Below are 23001 nucleotides of genomic sequence, written 5' to 3' on the forward strand. Positions count from 1 at the left end.
GACTGAACTACTAATAAATAATAACTAAATCTTAATACCAAAAGCAAGGAGATAACAAATCTTTAACATATATAATTCAAATGATTGTATAAGGGTAAACTAAAAGGAAGTTTTGGGGTCCTATAGTGCTTTTTGATAGTTCTTGAGTGTATGCATGTGTATTTTGAAGGATTGTCATGTATGTGTATTTTGAAGGATTGTCATTTGGTGCTTTATTCCATCAACAGGACAAATGTAGCTCCAAAGAAAGGCGAGGCTCGTCTATTATTTGGCTTACACGAAGACTTCTCTTCGATAGCAGTTGTTAATCTGGGCTCAGATACTGCCGGCTATAATGAGGAAGAAAATGTGGATGACAAGAAGGAGAACATTAGGGCAGCAGTGGCAGGTGAGTTGAGAGAGAGTAATTCTAGAGTAAATAGTACAAAAAAGTTTAAGTTGGGAAAGTGTGTTCCTCTTATTAACATTTGAAGTTCTTAGTGGATGTTGAGGAACTCTTCTGAAGTCCTAAGATTATGGTAAAAGTCTAATAATTACTACACGAAGGAATTCCCTGAGACCATGGATAGTCAGAAAGAAATGAAGAAGATTGTTATATCTATACAGACGAATGTAGAATAGTGTCTGTTAGTAATGGAGACTAATGGAAAAATGAATAAGAGATGAATGATATCTTGAATGTGCTATGGAGGACCTTTAAGATAAGTTGGGCTATATTTAAAGTACGTGAAGACCTGAAGTAGTCTAGAAGGTGTAAACTTTGTCCATTCTATACGGAACATTCATGCAATTCGAGAGCACCGTTTTTAACTACTGAAATCCGTTTTGGTGCATCTTTCTTGTTTGCATATTACATAAGAATAGAGCAATGACAAACTGAGAGTTATATACACGTTTTATCTCTGCCAAGCTAGAAGATAGAATGACTAGCCTGTAGATGCTTTCCTTGGGCTGCCAGCGTTTAGAACTGTAAGTCTAAGGACTTTCAAGTTTGATTTTAGATAGTAGATTGCATTTGGGATTTGGCTGTTGTGGGAATTGTCTATAAGACTGTGTTTTGATACACTGTAAGATGTCTATTGTGGGATCGTTCAAGTCGATTTTTGTCGCAAAATCGCAGATAAGATTCTTTGAGATTCATCTGAAGTGAGCTTAGTAAGTATGTCAGAATAAAAGGTAGGGGAGAACTTTCATCATTTGGCAAGTTTACTTTAAGGGTATTTAGTGGGTGGCAGAAGATGCATGGAAGACAGCAAAATAAATAATTGGATGAAATGAATTGAAGTTTCAAAATAATGTCATTGAAATGAATTGTGTCATTGAAAATATCAACGTAGGTTGGTGGTTGAAAGGAGTGTCGATTGCATTTTGTTTACGTAGTAAGGGAGAATAATACTAGAGGGAGAGCTGCCTTGTGGGTATGGTTGGCATACGCTTCTTTGGCACGGAAGGCACAGGTTCGATTCCCGGCGGGAGCTCAAGTGGTTCGGATCCCACGTTAAGCTGTAGGTACACGTCTCATATAGTTTCGCTGCTGAAAGGGACGCTAAACTCAAATGAATCAGTCAATAATATTAGATTATAAAATCAAATCATATGATCAGAAAGAGGTAGAGGTTCAACACTAGAGGTTGTTTATCATGATTGATAGATTGAAATATTTTGTGATTATCGTATTAAATAGTAAGGGTTCGGTTTAAGTCGCTTATGTAAAATTTGAGAGATGTATGAGGGGAGAGTGATTCAAACATTTAAAAATGGCCATTCAAACGAAGAGGATGGGTATGGATGAGGAAAGCCTAATTTGTAAGATTTCTCGTGTGTGTTGTGATGCTCGAAGATTTTGCAGGAAAGGTTATTTGTAATACACAGTTTATATATATATATATTCACCGAATAGAAGAGATTATATTTTCAACTGGCTATATCTAGGACAAGAAAAATTAGTTTTAATTGAGTCTATAGTTACTGAAGCCAATTCAAAGGCTTTGGATAATCAAAAAGACGTAGATAGAGAAATAATAATAATAATAATAATAATAATAATAATAATAATAATAATAATAATAATAATAATAATAATAATAATAATAATAATAAAAGGTTAACCAAAAGCATACTGTAGGTAAAAGTACATTAGATTTCAAAGAGTAAAAGGGGGTGAAAATAGTGGAAATCGAAATTTGTATCTTCGACTTTCTTGCCAGTAATTTTCACTATGAAATCTAAGTTAAATATTTAAGGGCTAAGTTAAATATATAAATATTTAAGTGCAGGAGAGTAAGGGCTAAACTAAACTTTCATGTAAAAGTTTGAGAAACTGAAATACTCTGTGATTTGAGTACCGCATAAACAAATTATATAAAGAACATTACACAAACATTACACAAAGAAAATTACAATAATAACGAATATAGGACAACTTGAGTTGTATTCCTTTCGGTTTACGTCACTATACTTTTCTTCTTTCCTATAATCTGAGCACGTTCTATTGCCAATCGGGAAATTGTAAAGTCCATTATGTAAGTAATACAGAAGTGAAGATATTATCGTTTTAAATAAAGGAATTATTTAATATATTTAGGTATTATCAGAAACTATGAAAATAATCCGGTTTTTCGGTATATTTACCCCTTGAAACACCACTGCTGTTTTTCTTCCTCGTTTCCTCCTTTTTAGCACCTACAGATGTTCAAAATTTTTTGAAGTTTAAAGGAGAGAAAAAACGTAATCCCTAACTGGTTCTAACACAATTCTCAAATTGATTTCCATTTTTGGATAAAATCCTGTAATATCATTAGCCACAGTGTCCTTTTCAAGAGATTCTCTTACCTCGGGAATGTTGATTAACTACAATTAATATAGACTGGTCAGAGGATGTTTTTGCGTTCGTAGAGCCTTTTTGTTCTCGTCTATTTTATTTACCAACCAGATGAGAAGCAAATTTTCTACAAGTTACATGTATATACATCATAAATATAAGTTATATGTATATACATCATAAATATTCTTAGACCCTACACTATATTACAAAGATACTACTTTTATCGATAGAAAAAGACTTTTTATTGACAAACGAGCAAAAGGTGCTAATGTTCAAAATAGGCACTTGCTGTATAGGCAATATAAAAATAAATGCACTAACTGAGGTTTAAAAAAAACATTAAAAAAGTAATAATCTCTTCAAATTGACATTTTCACTTCTGGGGCAAAATAAGCAAGTGAGGCAAAATCTACTCTAATATGTTAAGGTTTTCATGTTGTATTATATGCTTTTATATACAAATAAAGTAATGTACGTACCTGGCATATAAATTATTTATATTAAAGAACAATGATTTCATCTCCTGTAAGAGAATTTGGAGACTTCTTGTGATCCACAGTGCCCTGAGAACGAAGTAACCGGCTGTCACTTAACGTTTCTGTTGTTCTTGCATAGTTTCAGGAACTGAATATCTAAACGTAGTAACTTAAGTTTCCTTCTAAGGTTTATGAATTTACGTAAGATTATCTTCGTTCTGCAACCGATTCTCACAATATGGTAAGGTTTTCATGTTGTATTAAAGTACTTACCTATATATAAGAGTAAAGTATATACAAAGAGTTGAGTTGTTGTCTATAGATATTTAACTGAAACTATGCAAGAACAACAGGAATCTAGGTGACATCTGGTTGCTTCATTCTGAAGGTAGTGTGGATAATAAAAGGCTCCATTTTATTCTACAGGAGCCGCAATCATTGTCCTTTAATATAAATAATTTATATGCCAGGTATGTACATTACTCTATTTATATAGAAAATCTATCCTAATCCTAATTATTAGATATAGAATAGAAAAAGTTTTAGAATATTGTAACAGATTTTTCTTTTCCTCATTCTTTTCCACTTTTTAGCTGGTTGCAGGGAACTGCAGAACTTGAAAGTAGCGAAAGTTGTGCTTGACAACTGCAATGACGCCGAAGCCACAGCTGAAGGAGCTGCTTTAAGTCTTTGGTGTTACCAGGAACTAAAAAATCAAGAAAAGCATAAAGTGATTCCAGAACTATGTGTAGTTCCAGGAAGCGACAGGTATATATATTCTTTAAGTATGGTAATAAGCAATTACTACAGAAATTTGTTCGGTTTATGTCCGACCGAGTTTTAAAGTGTACTTATCCTATGAAAAGCCGTGCCGTAGCCGCGCCGTACCACCAGTATTATGGACTATCGCCTGACATTGCAATATCCACTGCAACAAACTACATTGAACACATATATAGAAATTCCATCCAATTCCTCCGTACAGGTTTACCATAGGCATTGAGGACGATGTTGTAGACTTCGTTGTAACAGTCCAAGTTCATTGGGCTGTCAACAGGGCCTTTGAGAGGGATGTTGTGGAAGGGAATATCAAGTTCCTGACATTAACTCTTCACTATTATTCTTTGATACCTGTGCAAGGTTCAACAGCAAACACTGTTATAAAAAAGGACGAAACAAGAGTTTGGCAAAAATGTATACTATGAAATTGTGTATGAAGTTTGGTATTTGTACTTCACGATCTTTTTTCTTGAAGAAGCTAATTTGGAATTCGATTCATTCCATTTAATTTTAAGATGTTCCCAAATATTTGTTTTCTAAAGTGATGACTGTCAAAAAGTACAATGTATGAATAAGGTTGTTTTGACCAAAAAAAGAATAGCCATGAGGAACGCCTTGTTTATAAAGCATTAATGTTGCAAAAAAGTTTAACGAGTGTTTTGTATGGGCAGTGCTTAAAACCAGTACTAGATATACGAAGCTACATTAAAAATATTTACTGTCACTTTCAATTTTTGTCCCCAATTCAGATTTTCATCCTTTTGTTTCGTACAAATTGAACACATAGATGACAGCGTGGGTCTTTACAAGAAGAAAAAAAAAAAAAAAAAGAAGAAGAAAGAAAAATGGTAGATATATTTAAAATATGCATATCTATTTTATGCATATCTATAGTATTTTAGTTACGAAGATATATTATGTTGTTATATTTTATGAAGAAGATTAAGAGTTTAATATTGTGGTCTCTTTTTGATATTTTATATCGTTATCCTTGTATATGTTTTGTCATTATTTTATATATATATATTACTGATATTTAAGACTTTATAATTTTGATATACGTGTATATGAAACATATGTTGAAAAGAAGTGTTAGGAGAATGTTTGGAGGAAATGTAATAAAAATAATTTATACATCGATTAATTTATGACTTAGATTTTTATAATATTTATCTAAATAATATTTAAATAATTTCTTATCACATATTTAAATAATTTCTTATCTTTTTTACGTCACATTCATATAATTAAAAGGAATGGAAATTGTGTTCGGTATAGGAAGATCTTTATACTTTTTTTGATTTAATTGCAGACTGGTCTTGATAAGTCGTTTTTTGGAGGTTACATACGGAAATTCAATGCATAGCGCGCAAGATTGCTTTTAGAATAATTACACAAAACATTAATTAAATATGTACATTGTTACTTATAGTGCAGCATGGGAGAAAGGCTTGATAAAAGCTAGAGCACAAAACTATGCCCGATCTTTGATGGAAACACCAGCCAATTTTATGACACCAACAGTATTTGCTCAAGTAAGTTAAATATATCAATTCCAAATTTAGAATATACATATTTATTTTCTGTTAGTTAAAGAATCAAAATTTAATGAATTTTTCTTACGCTTGCCACAATGATAGACATGATTATTATTATTATTATTATTATTATTATTATTATTATTATTATTAGTAGTAGTAGTAGTAGTAGTAGTAGTAGTAGTAGTAGTAGTAGTAGTAGTAGTAGTAGTAGTAGTAGTAGTAGTAGTAGTAGTAGTAGTAGTAGTAGTAGTAGTAGTAGTAGTAGTAGTAGTAGTAGTAGTAGTAGTAGTAGTAGTAGTAGTAGTAGTAGTAGTAGTAGTAGTAGTAGTAGTAGTAGTAGTAGTAGTAGTAGTAGTAGTAGTAGTAGTAGTAGTAGTAGTAGTAGTAGTAGTAGTAGTAGTAGTAGTAGTAGTAGTAGTAGTAGTAGTAGTAGTAGTAGTAGTAGTAGTACCACCACCACCACCACCACCACCACCACCACCACCACCACCACCACCTCCTCCTCCTCCTCCAATTGTTAGGGAAATCAAGTGAAACTCACCAGATGTTTGTAACGTACAAAGAAGTTTACTTATTCGTCAAAACTCCCATCGTTGAGACATATGTCTCGCACTGTTATTTGCTGATTAGGCAATGCTTGATTTCAAACTCAAACTTGAGAACAAAATGCTGCAGTCTCTTTTTTTGTACTTGTTCATCGGTTTTGAGTTCGATGTCCTTCGTATTCTTCAATTTACAGGAAATATGAAGTTCACATGAGGATCTGACTATGTAATTAGTTGGTTGAAACTTTCTAATCTTCCAACAGTTTCACTTTTACTTTGTTCATCGATACAATCTTGCAATAAAAATATCACCAGTTCGCCAGATAGATCGGATCATAAGTCGCCCTCTCAAAACTTTGACGTAGCTACGGGGTTGTGCCGGGTGTGCTTGTGCATACACTAACAAAATTTTACCACAATGAACAAAAATTACATATTTTTCAATATATTAGACTTTTTCAATAGATGTATAAAATGGTTTGATTTTCTTTTCTTTAATTGCTACACGTTCTGTTTTTTTTTTTTTTAAATATCTGTAATTATTCAATTCATTGAAGTAATATTTTATCTGATCTTTAATTCAATTAAAACACAATAAAATAAACACAGGAGAACATTATAATGATAGGATTGGAGTACTTTATCCTTGTACACACCCATATGAAAAGTTCTAGCTACGTCTGTCTTAAAATATCATACATACCTAAACTATGATTATTTATTCTACTACGAATTTTTGCTACTTCATGTTTGTCTACACTGAGGAACTTCGATGTTCTTTCGTGAACGTCTTTCCTGCTGCTTTAATTTTAATCTAACTGGTACACTTGTTTCTGTAAGAAATTTTATGTCCGTCCGAAGAATTTCATTTGACTATCTATAATATGTTATATTGTTCAAGGTTTCATTTTTTCTAATGTAATTTATTTCTTTTTAGAATGCACTTGACGTTTTAGGAAAACTTGGAATTCAAGTTGAAGTTAGGGATGAAGCTTGGGCCAAAAATAAAAGTATGGGGGCATTTCTAAGTGTTGCCAAAGGGTCATGTGAGCCGCCTGTTTTTCTGGAATTGGCTTATAACGGAATACAGAGCGAAAGTCCTTCGTTAGCTCTTGTAGGTAAGAATCCGTCTATATAACTAAGATACAATGAGTTTACTCGACCAAATTGGCAGTTGAGCAGCAATGTAATGGATAACAAAACCAGTTGTGCTTGTCAATATTGCTACACAGTTAACTTATAAATATACAGTGTATGATACACTTAGTGATGTTGTATTTGACACCCCTCAACATCCAATAGCGCCAATTGTTGAGCTTGTTTAATATACACAAGATGTTCCATGATGTATTCCAATAAGTTCAAATATGCAGGATTTTTCATATCTGCTAAAGAAAGATTTATCTTGCACTTTGCTGAGAAACGGGGTATACTAAGATGGAGAATCAAACGAATTTTAATTCTGAATGAGGCGTATGCTTCATCGTGCGTATGATAAAAGCAATCTATAAAACCACATTTAGAAGCTCAACTCAATGCAAAAAGTAGTCCCTTACATACTAACAGAGGAGCAGAAGGAAAGCAAAAGAGCAATTACGTCGATATGTTGAAAAAATCCAGAAATGATTCCACACTCGTATTTTATAGTCTTGCCGAATATGAAAGTTGGTGCTGCGAATAAGGTACCCAAACGAAGCATCAAATTTCCAAATGACAAGGCCATGGTTTACAGTTTTAAAGAAAGTAAACAGGGTGGCCACTCACCTGGAAAACCTGGAAAACCGGGAAAAGTCAGGGAATTTTGATGAAAAACATGGAATTTTTACTCGGGGGAAAATTTACGTTCTGCTGTATTCCTAGCCATTTAGCCGGTTTATTTATATACAAAATAGCTTTGGTCGCTGGGGGCTTCGCCCCCAGATTTCTCCTTCGTTCCAGGTTTCGTTTATCTTGCTCTGTTGGTTTGGGCTGCGCATACTTTCTTCATATTCTTTTGTCATTTAGTGCTGCCCATGAATTGAGCTGGAGCGAAATCGGGACGATTTTGTAATTAGCACACTTGTTATGTTTGTTATGTTCGATGGCTGCTCGATTTCTAGAATTCGCTCGAGGCTGCGCCCCTGCATCCCGTTTTGGTAGTCACGTGATTAATATAAAGGCTGAACGATAGTTGAGTATTTCTGCCGGAAGAGTTCCGAATCGAATTCCACAAAATGTGTGGAATTTTGGTTAATGCGTGTATTTCTATGTGGAATCAAAAACTGTGTGGATTCCACATGCATTTGTACTTAGTGGCGGTAGTACTTTTTGCGACACACGATTAATTGGCCATGCTTTTTTTTTTTTTTTTTTTTTTTTTTAACAGATATTTGACTTTTTGACTTTTTGACCAGCAACTTGAAGTAATGGCATTCCCCTCCCCCTAGTTTTTACACCCAATTCCGCTACTGCATGTACTACTGCTCTAAAAAAAAAAAAAAAAAAAAAAAAAAAAAAAAAAAAAAATCAGCTACAAACAAAATTTTCTCATTTCTTAAAAGCACATTTTAATAGTGCTTATTTACTTCAGTTCCGTTGTTTTGTTACACAATATTTCCCATCTATGTCGACCTGTTCCCCGGTTGCATAACCACCGCACACCACTGCTGGCACGACAAAACCTTTGGGACCCGGGCCTACCTAAAGTTGTTAATGCCGGCTTTCTAGACCGAAGTCCACTACTTCTTAATACAGGTAGCTCCATAATTGTCCTCTCCATACTCTCTGGGCCAACACCAAAATTTTTGAGTGTCCACAAGAAATCGAACCCGGGACTACGTGCATCGTACGCACACGCGCTAACCATCCGGTTCAGTATATATATATAATGTACGTTAGCTACGCCCGCCGCATCGATGTGTGCTTGTGTGAAATTGTGTGGTATTTAAACGTGCTACGCGTGTGTTTTGGACCTTGTGATCTGGCAGCTGGATTTAAGAGGTTGAGGATTAAGGAGGTAAGTAAAGATAGATTATGCATATGCAGTTATTAAAAATATATGAAACTTTAAGAGTTATTTCAGAATACATACGAATCACGATTGTGCTGTTTTATGTTTGCGTGTGAGAGGGGGATCACACGTCGTGTGGCTTGTAACAACAGCGAAGTTATACATTTATCTATTTTTATTTATCTTTTATTTTTATTTATTTATTTATTTATTTTTTGTTTGTGTTCAGCTTTGTGAGTACTTTGAATTGTTAGTAATGAAAACACGTAACTTTATAGAGCCATACGGGTGTGCCTACTGAATTTTTGTGATACACTGTTTGCAATAAGGATGTAGATAGGTCTAACTATTCTTACATGTAGGCCTGTGTGACCATTAAAGACGGTATCTTTTAGTTACGTGCAAGAGGGTTGGGTAAGGGTCAGTCGACCACTCTGGAAAATTGCATAGGTTAATAATAATTTCTATAATAGGAAGTTATGCTTTCAAATTAAAAGATTATACTTATTAAGGAAGCTTGTATTCTTCACCCTCCCTGCGAAATTTTCTGTGAACGCCTTTGTTCATGATTGATGTATAGTACTGTTCAATTACAACATAGTGAAAAATATGCTGAGGTAGTGATGACGGGTTCGTAGCATGGAAATTTCATATTTCCATGAAAAATAGTCAAAGGTCTACAGAATACGTATGCAAAATTTGAATATGATACCTTGAAAACTAAGGTCACAAAAAATTCGTGAAAATTTCCTAAAGAAAAATAATGCGATTTTACGCTTCCGCGCCCCCTCCCCCCGTTTTGCGCCGCCAAGTTGACGGTCTGCGAAAAACCCGTGTGAGCAGTGTTGAATTTAGAAACTTTTCTCCGGGGGGGGGGGATAATGCTGGATGGATATGTTGGAGAAAATCATACCAATATTAATATCTTGTGAATTTTCTTATGTGTCTTCGGGGAGAGGGATTTTTTATTACCGGGGGAAATGTCCCCGGGGCACCTCTGAATTCAACACTGCATGTGGGATGATCTTTGCTCATTCTGTGAATGAACAATAAGAAAAACCAGCTTATCGCTCGTGTATGAGCTGTATAAGAGTTTTAAAACAACACTATGATATAAAAGTATACTAACAATTTGTAAAGGACTGTGCGTCAGTATAATAGGCCTAATTTCAAATATAAAATATCTTTATTTTAAACGATTTCGGTCTAAGTTCAGTATATCTGCACATAACTACGCATTTGTAATTCAATACGGTTATATTTTAATTCATTTTACATTATAAAATAATATTTAACTGAAAGTTTCAATTTATTGTTTTTAACAATGGAATTATTGCTTGCCAACAACATACGTTGTTAGATGCCCGGGGGCCTGGAATCACAAAAGAATAATTAAAAGCAATAATTTTACTGGAATTTAGGGGTTCGTGTCCCTGAGTTGCCCAAGGTTCCTGTCGTGGTGTGTGAATTTATTGTGTATACCTTATGTATGATTAACGTGTCAGTTTTCGTTAACGCGCGTAACCACCCGTAGGAGTGATAAAATATACACTGATAATTTTTATGAATTTTTCCAATGTCAATGATTTGTAAATATTATGTAAAACGACATTTCTGTGATGGGTTGGATTTATTTTCTGTAATTTTGAGCCGTTTATCGACCTTTTCGCGTATTGTTCGTATTCGTATTTGAGTTTCCGTTACATTCGATTTTTCGATCCTAAATTCTAGTACAGATTTGTTTTGGTCTGAGGAAATAAGCATGCATATTGATTGTAACATTGCGTAAATGTTGATTCGTCCTATATAAACTATTCGCTTCTAAATATGTAAAGAGAATAACGGATGGCTGATTCATGGGCGTCGATTAGGGGGGCAAGGGGCAGTTGCCCCCCCACTTTTTTGAAATGACCCATTAATGTATATAGTTTCCTTTGAAAATAAAAAGTTTTTGTATGTATTAACAGTTCATAGAATAAAAATGGTGCCATAAAATATTTGCTGCTCCGTGAGTACGTCCCGTGCAGTTAAGAAAGCTACAAGAATTGCGTTTTAATTGCCACGAAAAATGGCTCAAAAATTAACCTATTAGCACGCCAGAATTCGAGTGTACTTTCATTTCTTCTTACAAGGGCTCGATATGTTACTCAGCCGCTTTGGAACTGAGAAAATTTCGCAAAAAAAAAAAAAAAAAAAAAGTCCTTCACAAGCAGTGTTTCTTTCAGAAACAATGTTCCGGGGGCACACTTAGTATTCCGGAGGGGCACTGCAGGTACTATTCTGTTTATTATTATATGATAGACTGTTATTTTGGTCTTCTTCGGGGGGAACTCTCAGAGCTTCAGAGGGCAGTGCTCCCCAAAAAACATGTCTGGAAGAAACACTGTTCACAAGTTATTCTTTAATTGCACAAAAATCGACAGTTCCTAAAATGTCTTTTCTTCTTTCTACTAGTAAGGGATATTTTGATTTGATTTTTTTGAGTTTAACATTCCGTTCAGCAGTGAGGCTATATGAGACATGGACCTACTGATTAACGTGGAATACGAACCACATGAGCTCCCGCCAGGAATCGAACCCGGGTCTCCCACGTCAAAGACGCGGCATTGTTTTGCAGTGTAATATACGAGTGTAGGGCAGTAGCGTATATTGTGGGCTATCAAAGCTATCACTGAAGCCAATATCTAAAGTGAACTAGACAGTTGCTAGTGCTAATTCTTCGAAATGTGTAATAAAACTACAGAAAAGACTGCACTGTTAGTGAAGTTAACATTTAATCAACTAGCCTTATTGTCCGGATCTGCTAGGTCTAGTGATAGCCCAAGTCAATCCCAGCATACGCCACTGGTTTAGGGGTACAATTTTATATATACAATTAAATTTAGTGAATTCAACATAATTTTAGGTTTTAGAATTATTTTACATAACTGAAGTGGGGAGTGATTCTAAGTATTGTTGAGTTTTGATGTATTCCAAGAAAGTGAAAATTGTACCTAATGGCAACGAACATGTTTCGGGAAGCTGCAAAAGTATTTCTTTAAATGTCGCAGAATAAGGTTGTAGTATTTACTGTCTTTCTAACAGTAATAACATATAATAGCATGCATGGAATTAAAAATATAAGTTGTTAATTAATTCCCAGTTTCAAAATAACTTTTGCAAAACAAGCCTCATCTATATATTTAATGCGCGTGTCTCCCTGTCTATCTGTATCCAAAATATTCACAGACTAAAAGCTAAAGGGGCTACGGGTACCAAATCTTGACGCATTTGCAATTTGCATGATCACGATTCCGGCGAACTTCCATGTATTTAGTTTTATCTGCGTTTACTTCTAATCCCATTTCCCTGCAAGCGTTTAATAAAATCTCTGCATTTCGTTCTATTGTTCCTTTATCTTCCCCTATCAGATTTACATCATAGACATATGCCATAACCTGGTGAACACCTTTTAGCTCTAGGCCCTGGTTGCTATCCTTTAATTTCCTTATAGCATACTCCAGGACAAAGTTTAATAATAATAGCGACAAAGCGTCTCCTTGCTTCAGACCATTCTCAATGTGCTTGCGGACAAGTATTTTCCTACGCGGACTTTGCTTTGGGATTCGCTTAAACACATCTTATTAATCTAACTTTTTCGGTATACCAAATTCAGTAATAACGTTGAGCAATGAGAAACAATAGACAGTGTGCTTATTTTACTGTTGTTGTTATATATATTAATTTCTGATGTGAATGAATTGTACACTCATATTCATATTATTATTTTTCATTTCAGTTTGCGTCTCAATCATGTCTAAAAAAAGCTACTTTTTCAAACGACTGGCTGTCCAACCCAAATTTCTCATTGTGGCTTTCTGCTGTGAAGGACAACAAGAATGCTGCATTCTGTAAGATTTGCAGAAATACTTTTAGCCTCAGAACATGGGGAAACGGGCTATTATTAGCCACATGGAAGGCAAAAAACACACTGCAGCTGTGAAGAACTCTGTAGCAACTCGGCCGATAACAACTTTTTGTCAGCAAAAGAATGCAGTGGAATGTAGTGGTCAGAATCCAGGTCCTTCTTGTCCCGCTGAAGAACTGGTTGTAAGTAAAGAGATGCTGGTGGCTTCCGAAGAATCTATTAAAAATAAACATGCTAATGTTATGAAGTCGTTTCTAGTGTCTGAGTCAGTAACTGAAGATGAAGTTCTGTGGTGTTTGCAGGCAGTAATGCAACACTTGTCATTCCGATCTGCTTCCCGACTGGCTAACAAATTTCAAGCTCATGTTCCCTGATAGCGAAATTTGTAGTAAGATGCAATTACAACGTACCAAGTTAGCTTATACTATCGTTCATGGTCTTGGACGACTTTTTAAAGGTGATCATCTCAAAGAAATAGAAGCTTGCAAGTATTATGTTATTGGGTTTGATGAAAGCCTTAACAAAGTCTCGCAAAAGCAGCAAATGGACCTTACGATTCAGTTTTGGGACAATGAAAGAAACCAAGTGTCAGCAAGATATTTAAATTCAGTGTTCCTCGGACATTCAACGTCAGCAGACATTCAAGTTAGTTTCAAGAATGGTATCTTAGGTTTGGACCTCAAGAAAATTGTTCAAGTTTCGATGGATGGCCCACATGTTAACTTCAAATTTTTAAGTGACCTGCAGAAAAATCTTGCAAGTTCACCTTCAGATCCAATTCTTCTTGATATTGGAAGTTGTGGGCTGCATACTATGAATTGTGCTTTTAAAGCTGCCATGCAAGCAACAGGTTGGAAATTAGAAGAATTCCTAAGGGCGTCTTATAATTTATTCAAAGACGTTCCAGCTCGTCGTGCAGATTACATAAGATGCACAGGGTCTTCTGTGTTTCCGAAAAAAAATTTGCAGCATTAGATGGACAGAAAATTCAGTCGTTGCTTGCCGGGCGATGGAAATATTACCGAACGTAAAGAAATACGTACAGTGGGCTGTTGATGAGAAGAAAGTACCACAGTGCAAAAGCTTTGATACTGTAAGACATTTCACAAATGATAACCTGCTTGGTGCAAAACTTGGCTTTTTCACAACATTAGCAAAAACTGTTGAACCTTTCCTGCGTGAATTTCAGGGAGAAGCTCCATTAGCTCCTTTCCTTTACAACTTGCTCCAGGCCATAGTATTGTCTGTTGCAGTTCGTTTTGTGAAAGATAGTGTTTTGGAAGGCCGGCCATTGGTTAAGATTGATTTCAATAATAGCGAAAACTTAAAGCCAGCCAAGTTTGTAAACATTGGGTACACATCAAAGGATGCTATACGAAAAACCAATACCGTATCGGATAGACAGACTCTTGAATTTCGACAAGACTCGCGCAGGATGTCAGAAATTCATACTGAAAATAATGGACAGGACACCTCTAAAATTCAACCTGACAAGAGCAATTTCTTTCCTGGATCCAAGTGTGTTTGTTATGGATGACACTGTAGCTGCAAAGAGATTGTCCAATTGCCTAGAAATTGTAGTATCCAAAAATTGGATTTTAAGAACATTAGCTGATGAAATCCAAGGTGAATTCAAAGTTTTTGCTAAAAATCTTCTTGTATTGGAAGCAATGAGGAATTATGACAGGAAAAGTAAGAGATTAGATGACCATTGGTTGGAGATGCTGCATTTAGGCGCATGCTCAATACATATGACTGATTTTGTGAAATTTCTCCTTTTATCTCATGGAAATGCTAGTGTGGGGAGGGGATTTTCAATCAACAAAGAATGTTTAATTGAAAATCAAAGCCAGTTGAGTCTAATTGCACTCAGGCAGGTACATGATAAAATTTCAGCTGTGGGTGGTATTGATAAGAGTCCAATTACAAAGAGGGTTGTCCATGCTGCCCGCAATGTTCATGGAGTATATGTTGAGTCTTTGAGGAATCAAGAAGAGGAAGAGAAGAAACAGAAAAAGAGAAATGCCATTAAGGATAAAGTTATTGAACTCGAGGCGAAGAAAATGAAGTTGTTGAATGATGTCAAGTAGAAACTGTCTGCAATTGATGATGAGATTATTGGTTTGAAGTCTTAAAACATTTAAGTGGATGTGGTCTTAACTTCAGTTTGATTTTAGTGAACTGCAAATCTGTGATTTGAGGTTTTAAAACATTTCAGTAAAGTAGTGTTCGTTCCAGTAATTTGTAGGTGTGTGTACTTTTGTGACTAGTATTAAGCTTAAGGTTGGAAAGCGATAGGGATAGACATTCCTCTTCTCGTTTTGTGCAGCAGTTGGTTACAGTGGAGTGGAAACACACAGGAGAATTGAAAATTAGGCAAGTAAGTGATTAAAATTAGACTATTTATCTTCGCTAGTGTTTTTTGTGATTCTTTTTTTAATAATGATCCTCTAGTCCACATTGCATTTCACTTGTAGCTTCTGTTTAAGCTTTGAAAAACAATGATATACCAATTTTAGATATCTCTAGAAATTTTCTGGAAAACCGGTAAAATTTCTGGAAAAATCAGGGAAAAGTCAGGGAATTTTGAAATTCCAAATGAGTGGCCACCCTGGTAAAGCGGCAATCGTCAAAAATAAATACTGTGTGATGTTCCATGAATTTGTACCTGAACTTCGGCATATTGACTGAATTTTGCATGATTGGAACAAATGACCACATTTCAGATGTTCTTGTTCTCTCCCCCCCCCCCCCTTATTACTCAAATTAACCGAATTTTGTCACGAGATGAACACTTAAATGGAGTTAAACGAATTGAAAGTACCGGTTTTAAAAATGAGTTTTTAAAATTAGTTTCAGGAGCAGAAAAATGTTGTAACAGTATGTTATTGATGATAATAGGTTAGAAGTTCCATGACTTGTACTGTTTTAAAATGGAAATATGAAGCTGTAATTTTAAAAGGAGCTGGAAACTTCTAGTATTCAAGAATGTATAATGAACCCAGAAATGAACTTTACTTATTTTTGTGCTTCCAGCTTTAATTATTGATTGTCTGTGATTTAAAATAAACATAAAAGTACATAAGAATAAACAATAACGTGAAAGTAATTAGAAATGTTAACCTTTTGATACGGCACCATTTAGAATTAATACAATTCCTAAGTTAAAATGTGTGAAAGATATCTCTTGCGTATATATTTTTCAAAATACTCTGTTAGACTAGCTTATATTTCGTTTTTCATTTTTAGGTAAGGGTGTAACGTTTGATAGCGGTGGTATCAATTTGAAGTCTCCTACTTCCATGCAGGAAATGCGAGGAGATATGGGTGGTGCAGCATGTGTTGTGGGAGCCTTACGCGCTGTAGCTGAGTTGAAATTACCTATTTCAGTCCGAGGTACATAAGTAAACAATTTTTTCTTCTCTGTTTAAATGTAGTAACTTAACCAACACTATGTATGGCTTAACTGAGACGAAGGTGATCGCTTCAAACAACTGTATCATTGAGTTGTATCCTGTGCCAAGCCAATCTAGTCTAGATTGTTGGTAGATCCTTCTTTCAGATTTTTAAGAATTAAAAATCATATTTTTAGTTAATTCAGTTTTATCTTTACCATATATCTAACTTGTAGTGTCATCTAAATAAAGTACAGTTGACACATGGTATAGGTAAGTAAAGAGATCATCTATATACAAAAGAAAAAGGTAAAGACCGAGAATAGAGCCTTGGGGAAACCCTGTAATAATTTGCCTGTAGTTTGATTGATGGATTTCAAGGCCGCCATATATAAGTTCTGTACATGTTTAATTTCTGTACATATATGTCTGTTTTGTAAATTAATCTTTACAAAATTTGTAAAAGTAAAAGTATGACAAGTTTCTCTTACGTCATGTGAATTAAGTTTTAACAGGAATACAATAGCACCGAATGCAAGGTGAGTTCTTTTCAATGAGTTGAGTTTAAAATTTAGCGTCCCGTTGAGCAGTGAGGGTATGTAAGACGTGGACTTATAGTTTAAAGTGGGATCCGAACCACATGTGCTTCCGCCAATCGAATCCGAATCTCACGCGCTGAGATCGCGTACACCAACCATATAGCCACAAGGGAGTTCACGTACACCATATGAGTAAAATTTGTTTAGTAATTCTTTATATATGATCTACTTCTTAAAATAATAAATAAATAAATAAACTAAAAGTGAATACAACTAAATCAGAGTATAGATTTTTCCATAGATCATGACGTCATCCTTGTTCTGCTCAAATATTTAATGAAAGTCTTCGTGTGGTAGAGGAAGCAAAATTACTAGGTGTGTATGTGTGTGTAGATAAATAAACAGCTATTATGGCACTCGGAAAAGTTGCAATATTTCGTTGACTTCAACTATCTTCTATTTCTATCAACTTTGCCGAGCATGGGATTATTTCCTTGCCACTGCTATTTTTTTTTTTTTTTTTTTTTTTTTTTTAACGTGTGGTATCCAGAAAAATGATACAGGAAAACCTGTCATCTTTGTTTATTCTTGTATTCAATGTATAGCCACCTCAAATCCAGAGTATAGTGTTCTATAGTTAAGTTATTCCATTTCAGAAGCAAACAGGCCAAAAAAATTAATTTTGACTTTATGCAGTAAGGATATTGGTTTCCTTCATACCAGAAAAATAAATCTGGAATAGGTAGCAGTTCAAGAAATAATTCTGGACTAATAATGTGCTCGTCTAAGTTTCCAGGAAGAAAAACAACGAAAATTTTGCAGTTTTCCCAAACGTTACGACGCACCACTCAGTAAATAATTATTAAAATTCATATCTTAATGCATTAAGTAATACCTGTAAATTGTTTTGTGTCTTTTTCATGTTCAGAATTTTAAGAGAAGAAGAATAAAGATGCTTTAATTAAGGTTTATTTGGCATAATTTCAGTTTCTGGTTCAGTATTTGAAATTGTTTTCTGAGATACTTCTAATCTAAACCAATTAATATTTAAAACTTGCGAAAAGATGCTTGCGTTTGATTGGTAGTAATATAAGAGTCAGTTACACTTGTTATTTTTCAAGTCGTACATGGCTAATGGACATCAGGAAATTCGATAAAATTAGGATATATATATATATATATACTTACATTACTAGACGACACGTGAACATCCATATAATTTTTGTTAGAATAGGACTAGGTTTTGCAACAAAAGGTTTTTATATTCACGAGAACTAATTTTTTTAACCACTTACTAATACACCTAAAACTAATGGAAAAAATGGCTGTTTATATGGAAAAGTTTCTTATTAAGGAAAATTTGTACAGTATTAAGGAACTTTTAAGTAACAAAATTTTTCTTGCACTTACGCGAAAATATTTCTAAATACATAAATCAAATTTTAATGTAATAATCATATATATATTCTATATGTGATGATTCCGATGTACTTTGATAAGTGTCAAATATGTATACAAAGTAAGGTTACAAAATCTCAAAAGTAAAATTACTGGCATTCTCTCACAAATTGCGTCCTCAGTTCGGACCTATAGGACGCAAAATTTGAAACATAAAGAATTAAGTATTGTAAATTCACTAGTAAGAATAATAAATACACTGTGAAGGAAATTAGAAACCATATTCAGTATTCAAAATATTCGTATACCCCCTACCCCTTTATACCCCTTAAAAATTTTCGAAACATATGAAGATTAATTGTATTTTAAACTTGGAAATATGTACGAGTAGTCGAGCTTGAGAAAAAGTTAAATGTCGGAAATAAATTTATTAAGTAAATTTCTCTTATATGTCTTACTATCAATATTTTAATTTTTTATTTCGTAATACCAAATGAAAATTTAAATACGGTCATATATATGGCCAGCAAGAAATCTGTATTGACCACTAGCCTCATTCAGAATAGCAACATTATTTTCTGCTCCGCCAATAAAATACCGGTCAGTTGGCAACCTTAACACCAAGGATGATTAATAATTAAATATATAAAAGTTTCCTAAACATGTTTTTTAGTTGGGAAGCATTCCTTGGAAATGTCAAGGAATTACTATATATTCTTTTAGTAAATGTCTACATATAAAGTTGAACTATTGTGTTATATGAACTACTGTGGCATCTACTATATCATATTGCATAAACTATCATATTGTTAACCTTATTGATTTATGTAATCACATAATTTTGTATTAGGTATATTTCTTTCTTATAGAATATAATTATTGAAGTCAATGAAGGGAGAAACGAAAACATCAGAAGCTCAGTTTTTGCCACATTACGAATTTCGTAAAATAATAGCTATGTAGACACCTTTTCGTCAAGAATGCTTTACTTATTAACAAATCTGCAGTTTTTTCACACTACATAGCACTACCATTTACTTTTATTTTGTATTGTGTTCCTCTTTAGTTTCATTTTCTAATGGTTTGTATGTATTAAAAAAATATTAGAAATTATAGTTGTACATCTAAATATTCGTAGATATTATTACCCTATTTATTATTATTATTATTATTATTATTATTATTATTATTATTATTATTATTATTATTATTATTATTATTAATTATTTTGAAATTGCATTGTGTGGCGATGCATAACTTACATCATTGCACAATTCCATGTCTTGCAGGCTTTATTCCATTATGTGAAAACCTTCCGAGTGGGAAGGCCAATAAACAGACGGACGTTGTAAGGGCTATGAATGGCAAAACTATTCAAATAGACAATACAGATGCTGAAGGGAGGTTAATTCTTGCTGATGCCTTATGTTATGCTGAAACATGTAAACCTAAAGTTATCATGGATATGGCTACTCTAACAGGTAAGAAATGTATGGTCCATCTGACTTAACAAAATTCATTTTCAATGTAGAATATTTTGAAAACCACGAACGAGTACCTGATGAATGTGCATGTTTTCCTAAGAGAATGTCAATAAAAAACATTTTTAAATAATACCAGATTGAAATTTAATGACCGTCTCCTTTAGCCTAACCGGCATAACCGTGGGACGTAAAACATGGATTTCATTTCATTTTTTCATTTGAAATTTCATGACAATATTTCGACATTATGCATACAGGTTAGAGCAGTGGTTCTCAACCAAATTCCTGTCACGACTCCCATTTTATCACATCCTCTTGCAGCGACCCCCCTTATAATTTCTGGTTTGTAATAAGCTTGTGTGCCATTTTTAATATAGCTATTGCTGAGATCTCACGATATTCATCTATTTCTATAATAGTAGAATCAATGTCTTGTATGTAGTGGATACAGTATCTTCCTCTAAAGGAAATGGATTGAAACCAAATTTGGTCAGTTCATTCATATTACAAATATCGAATCCGATCCGTCATATTGTTTCAAAATGGAGGCCATTTGAAAATTTTAAAACTTCATAACACTCTTAATTTGGGTCATGTGATAAAAAATAAAGTGATTTCTAATTTTGGTTAAAAAACTTGGACAGTTGTTAAAAAGTTATTGAGTATTTTAAATGACTTGATAATATGCGTCACGAAGATTGAACCGGACATTGCTGCACTATTGAAATCACACAATGCTCAGGTATCGAATTAGCTTTCAATTTTAATTGTATTTCGATATGCAGGTTTTATTGCATTTGTATTTTTCTGGTATTTCAATATGCAGGTTTTGTTGCATTTGTATTTTTCTAGTATTTCAATATGCAGTTGTCATTGGTTTCATATCATACCTCTTTCATTTAAATTGATTTTTAAACAACTCTGCACCTGTTGAAAATGTTTATTGACTTATTTTTTGTTGTTCTTAACAGTATGCGTAAAAATAAATATGCCTATCAGAACCAACATTAAAAATAATAATTAAAAATATTTTCCGGTATTAGATTCTATTTATCTCTTCCTCTTATCTTCGTGATCCCCAGGTTGAGAATCCCTGGGTTAGAGGATAAAGAAAACATTTTACATATTCAATATAAACAAAAGAGCGTGATGTGTATAGGGTTAGCATGAATATATGAATATATTTTATGGGTAGATATTTCATTCAAACTTTCCACAGATGTACTTGTCCTAAATGATTTGAATGCATCAAGATTATATATCGTATTACTGTACAAAGACACACAATAGGCTTACGGAATAAGTAATTGGTATGTATTCCTTTTTAAAAAAGTGTATAATATATTAATATCGTATAATATTTCTAATATTGTATATATTAAAAAGTATTTAATATATTCCAATATGTTGATTTGTTAAATTAAGGTGCAGCAATGGTAGCACTAGAAGGCGGAGCAACAGCAGTTCTTACGTGTTGTGACTCCCTATGGGATGAGTTACAGAAAGCAGGAGTTAAAACGGGAGACAGAATGTGGAGGTTGCCTCTTTGGCAACTTCATTCTAAGGCTGTAAAAGGTATAGTTACTTTACTTTATATGTTTAGAAGTCGAGTATCGATTGATATTTAAGGAAAAAGAATTGTTTTGGATAACAAAAATCAGCAAACTTTCACATTACAACAAAACGAAGTAAATGTTGTACATAACCGTAAGTCACTTTATCGTACTTTATTATGAGAATTTGTGTCAGCATATAATGCTAATAGTAATATCTTGAAAATTAATAACTACAGCTTTGTAGCTCAAATATCTGAAAGAAAGAAAGCCATACATCTTTCATAACATTATTTTCTTGTAAACATTGTAACCGTTTCCGCAGTGTCAATGTTAATATTTGTTGTTGACATATTACGAAGTAATTCCGTAACTCTATGTCTACAGTCAGCGAAACACAAGTTTGATAATAATGTAAAGATGTCTATAGTGATAGTCATTGTATGATTTTAGCTAGAAAATAACTTTAAATTGAATAAATTATTTCTTATATTTTATTTCAAATATTTTTAGCGAACGATATTCCTGTGCGTAAGAGGTATTAAGTTCAGATTCTTTACGTATATAATACAATCAAGTGTAATTTTATCCAGTAAATTTCGACCTTCATATATACTTCGTTTGGATACACATCTGTGTATATTATTTGTGATAGAATACTGTTTCAATCACATCAATACTGAAATTTCTAGTTGCGATGCAGTAAAGGAAATTTAAGTTTCAAACTGTTATACTATATTTTCTTTGATTAACTAACTCTATGGCCTATGGAACCCAAAGATTCAATTCCACATTCACAAAAAGCTTTCCATTGACTTTGGTTCTTAGTTTTCTGGTTAATCTAATAAAATTAAAAAAATTTATTCCTGATACAGGGTGGCCCAAAAGTAGGTATACAGTAAAGTACTGATCAGCTCATTGCATTTTATACCATTTCTTATTGTTATCTATCAGGTACACTTAGTTTCTTTATTATTTGTCCTTAATGTCTTTTTACTTATATTTTAAGCTCGGAACAGGCGAAGCAAATAAACCTATAAGCTAGAATGTTATGCTTGATCAATGCTGTAGTGTATATCTACTTTTGGGCCACCATGTAGAAAAGAAAACTAGAATATGTAGGTAGTATCTCCAAAAAAGATTCAATCATTCGTTGTACCCACTATGCTTTCAGTTCAGTCAGAGAATCATGACAAGGATGTGTAATAATAGGGAGAAATCCAAATATGATATAGTTTTCATATTTCATATATTAACATATTGTAGTTTAACAATCAAGCTGTGTTATCTTCTACTTTTAGAAATAGTTTAAATTAATAAATATGTAAATTATCTTTGTTTAAGCAGTAATTTTCATATTTCTTATTGTGCATTAAATTTCATCCCGTAAGCACGAAAGTTTATCCTAGAAATATGAATGAGAAAAAATATTATGTTTGATTTTTATTTACTTGATTTTCGTTTAATTATTATACCTTATAGGTTAATAGAAATTATGATCGACCGGAAATTAATTCCCGTAAAAAAATGCTAATATAAAAACATAATACCATGAGCTACTTCCATCATC

General features: G+C 33.5%; 1 protein-coding gene across 1 annotated transcript in view; it reads left to right on the top strand.

The window, feature by feature from the left end:
* The window catches only part of LOC145692325 (cytosol aminopeptidase-like), a gene marked incomplete in the record, with an annotated part of 77431 nt that overhangs the window by 53695 nt on the left and 735 nt on the right, over positions 1 to 23001 (top strand). Inside the window, 7 exon segments of the mRNA XM_081767626.1 lie at positions 228 to 388; positions 3894 to 4068; positions 5513 to 5615; positions 7104 to 7284; positions 16312 to 16458; positions 19684 to 19875; positions 21304 to 21453. Coding sequence (XP_081623752.1) covers positions 228 to 388; positions 3894 to 4068; positions 5513 to 5615; positions 7104 to 7284; positions 16312 to 16458; positions 19684 to 19875; positions 21304 to 21453 — 1109 coding nt within the window.

The sequence above is a fragment of the Thermobia domestica genome, chromosome 1, assembly GCF_964235325.1.
Source record: "Thermobia domestica chromosome 1, izTheDome1.hap1.1, whole genome shotgun sequence".
In the NCBI taxonomy this organism is placed as follows: Eukaryota; Metazoa; Arthropoda; class Insecta; order Zygentoma; family Lepismatidae; genus Thermobia; species Thermobia domestica.